Source organism: Triticum dicoccoides, chromosome 4B (assembly GCF_002162155.2).
Source record: "Triticum dicoccoides isolate Atlit2015 ecotype Zavitan chromosome 4B, WEW_v2.0, whole genome shotgun sequence".
In the NCBI taxonomy this organism is placed as follows: domain Eukaryota; kingdom Viridiplantae; phylum Streptophyta; class Magnoliopsida; order Poales; family Poaceae; genus Triticum; species Triticum dicoccoides.
In genome coordinates this window covers 632,752,342-632,758,116 of record NC_041387.1, presented here as the reverse complement: position 1 = coordinate 632,758,116, position 5,775 = coordinate 632,752,342, and the positions used below count along the sequence as shown (strand labels likewise).

Genomic DNA, 5,775 nt, shown 5'->3' with positions numbered 1-5,775 from the left:
TTATTCGGGCCGCGGTGGAAGCGGCCCTCACGTCCATATGAAATCCGGGCTCCTTTCTAGCCCACCTAAATCACCTTCCAGCCCAGAAGATAAGAGCCCAGCTTAAACGGTCGCTGACACCGGCCTATCCTCTCGGCTTCCGGCGCGGCGCGGCGAGGACGACGCGATGCCACCGCCGTCTCTCCCGCTCCTCCTCCCATTCTCCTCCCCAATCCTCCACCCTCCCCCCACCTCCGCCTCCCGCCTCCGCAGATCCCTCTCCCTCTCCCCGTGTCCCCGTCCGCTCGCCTCCCCTTCCCCCTCCTTCGCCGCCGCCGCCGTCAACGACGACGAGTACGACTACGACGACGATGTCGTCCTCGGCGACTGCCTCGTGTTCGAGGAAGAAGCCTTCGAGACCCCCGTCCTCGACCTCGGCCTCGGCCGCCCGTCCTCTCACCCCGGCCGGAAGCCGCCGGCGGCCCGGGGCGGGGGCAGCCTGGTGCCGGAGCGGTGGAAGGACGCCGTGGAGGAGATCAACCTGACGAAGAAGGAGAAGCGCCGCATCGCGCACGGGCTGCGCTTCGGGAGCCGCCTCGACCGCCGGGTGCCCTCCGCCGTGGCCGCCCCCGACGAGTACCGCGCGTACCGCGAGGGGAGGCTGGACGCCGAGCTCGGCCACGGCGCGCGCGACTACCTGGAGTCGCCGCTCGAGAGCAAGTCCCGCGCGCACAGCGAGGTGAGGCTGGACAAGGAGCCCGGGCGCGTCGCGAGCGACCACGTGGGGCCGCTCGAGGAGAAGCCCTGCGCGCCGGAGAAGGTCGAGGCTACGCTGCCTCCGCCTCCCGGGACACGCGCGGCGCCCAGGAATCCTAGGACGGCGATGGACTCGGTCAGTCTTGAGGACATCGCGGAGCTGTTTAACAGTAGCCAGTATGTGCCAGACGAGACGGAGGATGGCAAGAGCGCGAGAAGTGAGTCAACTTCTGTTTTGCTATACTAATTTTTCTTTCAGAACCCTTTCCTTTGTTGATAATGTGAGCTAGTATTATTGAGTAGTAGGCGAATTACAGAAATGTTGCGTGGTAGTTTGCCAATTAAATCAACCCTGTGCTAGAAACGAAGCCGAATGAAGTAGATATACTGAATCTTTTTTCAGGATGGTTTGCTGAAAATGTGATCTATCATTGAAGAGTAGGCGAGTTATTTTGCAAGCGGAATTTTCCATTTTAGTGTACCAATTAGTCAATTGGAATTTATATGTCGGGACAAACCCAAACGAAGTTAAAACAAGCATGTTGTTTGAGCATTGCAAGTTTATTCTACTACTCCAGAGGGCACAGTACTAAACTCAAGTTATCGGAGAAATGTGCAATCTCTTATCCCTGGTTGATTGTCCCCACCGGCAATCCATTATGCATTATTTGCACTCCGAATGCCACGTTATGAATTTGTTGGTACTGGATGTACGACTTTGACCAAATGCTCAGAATAACATTTCAAAGTTATACGACTTACGATAATGCCCAAACGCTTCAAAGATAGTCAACTTAAGTTGCCCAAACGCTTCAAAGTTGGTCAACTTACATTGCCCAAACGCTTCAAAGTTGGTCAACTTACATTGCCCAAACTCATGATATAAAACCTTGACTACTGATATTATTGTTATTGGTAAGTATCTATGATGTGTGAGTTAAGTTATACAAAATTGATACCATGGGATTTACTCCCTCCGTCCGAAAATACTTGTCATCAAAATGAATAAAAGCGGATGTATCTAGATGTATTTTAATTCTAGATACATCTCTTTTTGTCCATTTTGATGACAAGTATTTTCGGACGGAGGGAGTATTTTCGAAAGAACATTCTTATGATTGCGATTTTGAAATTTCGTAACCATTAGCGCAATATTATAACAACTGCAAACTTTAACTATCAAAATGCACTGTGCATTTTGAAACAGACTGATATTACTATAATTTTAGAGGCTATACCAACTTGTTTGAGGAATCTATGTCACTTCCACTTTGGTATATTAGACAAAAAAATGTGTGATGTATTTGGGATCAAGTATACTGGCAGTCTGGCACAACTTCTATATGCTGTTTTTTTGTGCGGATCAACTTCTATATGCTGTATAGTTCTTCTAACGCTGCAGTTGTTCCTATGAATAATCTTTCATTACTTTAGGTCGCCGGAAGCTGTTCACGGATGAGGAAAAGGTTCTTCTGAACAGGAGATTACCTGATCTGGAAGGTGCTGCTTCTGTAAGTGGTTCCTGTTCAGAGTATTTTAGCTGCTGTCAAGTCATTTTAGCCAACATTCAGTTTTAGGAACAGTCAATGTGCTCCTGGTATTTTAGCCTTGCTAACATATTGTCTCCTAACATTGATGCATGTTCTGCCTCATGGCCTATGTCTGATGGTATTTGCTACTGCCATGTTAGCTCCTCTGCAATATCTGCACATTGACAGTTGATACACCTTTTGTCTTCTTCTTGTAGAGTAAGTGGCTGCCACTTCACACCCTTGCTGCATCAGGAGACTTCTATCTATTGGACAATCTTCTGAAACATAAGGTCGATGTAAATGCACTTGATAAGGTAATTTCTTCTCTAGATGTTGAGTTATCTCATCATAAGCAGATACACACGTAGAAGGCATGGTATCTTTGTGATATCTTGTTACCATTATTAACCTTTTCTGGTCTCCTCAGGACGGTTTGCCAGCAATTCATAAAGCAATTATTTCGAAGAAGCATGCTATCATCAACTATCTCTTAAGGAATTCAGCAAATCCATCCGTCTATGATAGAGTGAGCATATCCTATGTTTACATATCTTTGAAACAGTTTTAAATAGCAAATTCCAGGAATGTTCTGTTATATTACATGTGGTTAATCTTTGATTATATGGTGATGTTGTTTGCTTTCATGATGGGGTTAATCTTGAATAGTATGTTGATGTTGTTGTTTTCAGTTTTGTTCTTAGATATTTGCATTGCTTCTTCTATTTTGTGTTAAGGTATATCGCTTCCTTTAGGCATTAGTGCAGCAGGTTGCGCTTCTAGATTCCTTCTGTATTTGTTTTTTTTTTAATTCCATGAACTCAAGGATGCAACTCTGGTGTTACAGGATGGTGCAACCCTAATGCATTATGCTGTCCAAACAGCATGCAATCAGACTATAAAAACTCTATTGCTCTACAATGTTGATATCAATCGCCCGGATGATGTATGTTAAGCTCAGGAATTATCTCTTCTTTTCTTGTCTTGCTTTCTTATGGTTTAACTGCCTTAACTTGTTCAATTCTCAGTATGGCTGGACACCGTTGCATCTAGCCGTGCAAACACAGAGAACCGATATTGTGAGGCTACTCTTACTAAAAGGTGCTGATAGAACGTTGAAAAATCAAGTAAGTAATTTGTGATTTTTTATTATTTCACAAATATTTAAGTAAGAACAAATAAACTGCTTTCAAGCTCATTTCACATAACTTACCTACTTCTCTAACGATATCAGGTTCCCAGCCCTATCTTGGTTATGATCCATCTGTCTTCCACTAAATAGGAAAGTAAATTTGTTTTATGATTACCACAGGATGGATTGACTCCTTTGGACTTGTGCCTCCGATTGGGTCATAACGTGAGGACATATGAGCTTATCAAATTACTCAAAAACTTTCGAATATCAAAGCAGCATAACTCGTTTTAACTCATGGATGGTGTTCGGCCCTATCAAAGTCACTGAAGTTTATTACTAGTGTTGGACTAGCTGAGATGCAACTTCCTGCTGCGCATGACGGAATTGCTTCCAGTTGCAGATAGGTACAATTCAATCACATGTTTTGAAGCATTTTTTGCTATTTTGTTGATCTGACTATAAGCAGCTGCAACAGGACACGTTTGCTGCTGGAGAGAAATGAACTACCTGGGTTATTTTCTATCCACGAAAACTGGAAAGCAAATCTTTTCACAAGGAAAAGGTTGATGATGCAGAAAGATTAGAGGTAGCCACTGGGCCGTCACAAACTATAGATAGACCAGTCACTGTTGCCAGGTAGTAGGTAAGATATGTAAGTTTAGAATGACACTATCTTCTTTTCTGGGCCGTTGGGATAATTTTTGGCCATAATTATAGCGTCACGCAATACCAATATTCATAAAAAATATTGCTGTTATACAGGCTTATCTCCTTTATGTCAATCTATACTATAGATGTTAGCTCGTTACCGTCTAAATATGCATGTTTTGGAAAATACCATCACATGTATGGCTTGATACCTCAAAGTCTTGCTGATGGTGATCTGAGACATCTTCCACCCTAGGAACAATTCAAGCTACTATTAACTCGGTGTGCCTGCCAAGCAGAAAAGTAGGACAATATATATTTTTTGATCAACAGGGAGCCCATCAAGGGCCCCCCCAGTTCCATTAAAATGAAATCAGGAAGTACATAGACTGATATACTCCCTCCATACCAAAATAAGTGACTCAACTTTGTACTAACTTTGTGGGAGTAAGATATAACAGTAAAACAGCACAGGTCGCTCCTCTGAAATGTTTGGTGAACAGATTACAATACAGGAGAGAACTCTCAGACAGTTTCAGGCGGCTCCAGCACAGGTCGTTGATCGATTCAGGTTCCATGCGCAGCTTCTTCAGTGGGTGTGAGAGCCTGTGGCGACAGAGCAAGGCTCCAGAATGGACGCTGGGTTGGCTTCCAGGGAAGATCTCCATGAGCTGAGCATGCGAGGAGTTAGCAGGCCACTCACGGTCTTCAGTGATTAGCAGTTTGGAGCATTTCCCTAGAAGGTCCAGAGAAATCTGATGAAGGCCAGCATCATCATGTACACCTCATTCCAGCTGTGAGGGCATCCCCAGCAAATGGAAGATGCGATGACAGAATCTGTCTATCGAAGGGATCATGCTCTCCATGTAGAGGCTTTTCGAATTCCTGGTATTTTCGGAATTAGCCACTACACCTGCTTAAGGTCAAGCCAGCTATGGTTGTTATACCGTTCCTATACTTCCAGAGACCAAAGAATGCAAGCAGTAATAGAGTTCAGAAGAGCATGTCTTTTGTTGCCCAACTAGAATGTAGCAATGGATTCATAAGTGCTCCCAATATGTCTACCAAAATATTCAGAGACTGTTCCAAATGCAGTTAGCCACAAACATCGAAGAACAAATGCTCGATAGATTCTAGTTCAGAACAGACACATCACAACCTTCCGGCTTGTTTAGAATGCGTTTATTCAGGCTGCCCCTTCTCAAATGAAAACCTGAACCTCTGGGTGGTGATAGCGTAGATGGAGCTAGAGGAGTAAATTCCATTGCTAGTGTGTATCCAAATAAGAGAATCCTCTTCATCCTGGAAGGTAACACTTCTAGCAATTTCTTCTAACTCAAACCATCGATCTAGAACCGGCAGGGGTAAAAGTTCTCCTAAAAGAGATTTTCAGAGTAGTGCCATCCCAGACTTCAGAAATTGTGGCATTCTGCTCACAGCAAATGGAATACAAGTTCAAGTACTGTATTTCTTGACACAGGTTGAGGTCTCGTAGGTTGGGGATGCCTAGTCCTCCAAATTCTCTTCTCATACATATCAAGTGCCAATTGGCAAGATGTAGCTTCCTATTTCCATCATAGTCATTCCAGAGATGATGGCAGATAATGTGCCATCTGGGAGTTGATCATCTCCATGGCTCACTTTGGGAATTTAAAGGTGAGGAAATAAACTACTACCTCCGTCCTGGTTTATTCGTACCCATTGTATTATGTGCCAAATTTTGACCAT

The 5,775-nt window shown here is 44.3% G+C and overlaps 1 protein-coding gene across 2 annotated transcripts; it reads left to right on the top strand.

Moving 5' to 3' along the window:
- Positions 1-104: 104 nt before the first annotated feature.
- Positions 105-4,181, top strand: LOC119291920 (ankyrin repeat domain-containing protein, chloroplastic-like). Of its 2 annotated transcripts, none has more exons than XM_037570732.1 (8): positions 105-953; positions 2,170-2,246; positions 2,483-2,581; positions 2,695-2,793; positions 3,112-3,210; positions 3,293-3,391; positions 3,577-3,803; positions 3,866-4,181. In XM_037570732.1, exons 1-7 carry the CDS (start codon positions 167-169, stop codon positions 3,688-3,690), a joined length of 1,374 nt encoding a protein of 457 aa, XP_037426629.1. In that variant the 5' UTR covers positions 105-166; the 3' UTR covers positions 3,691-3,803; positions 3,866-4,181. The 2 variants fall into 2 exon arrangements, with proteins under 2 accessions (XP_037426629.1, XP_037426628.1); XM_037570731.1 differs by having other exon boundaries at positions 106-953; positions 3,875-4,181.
- The last annotated feature ends 1,594 nt before the right edge of the window (positions 4,182-5,775 follow it).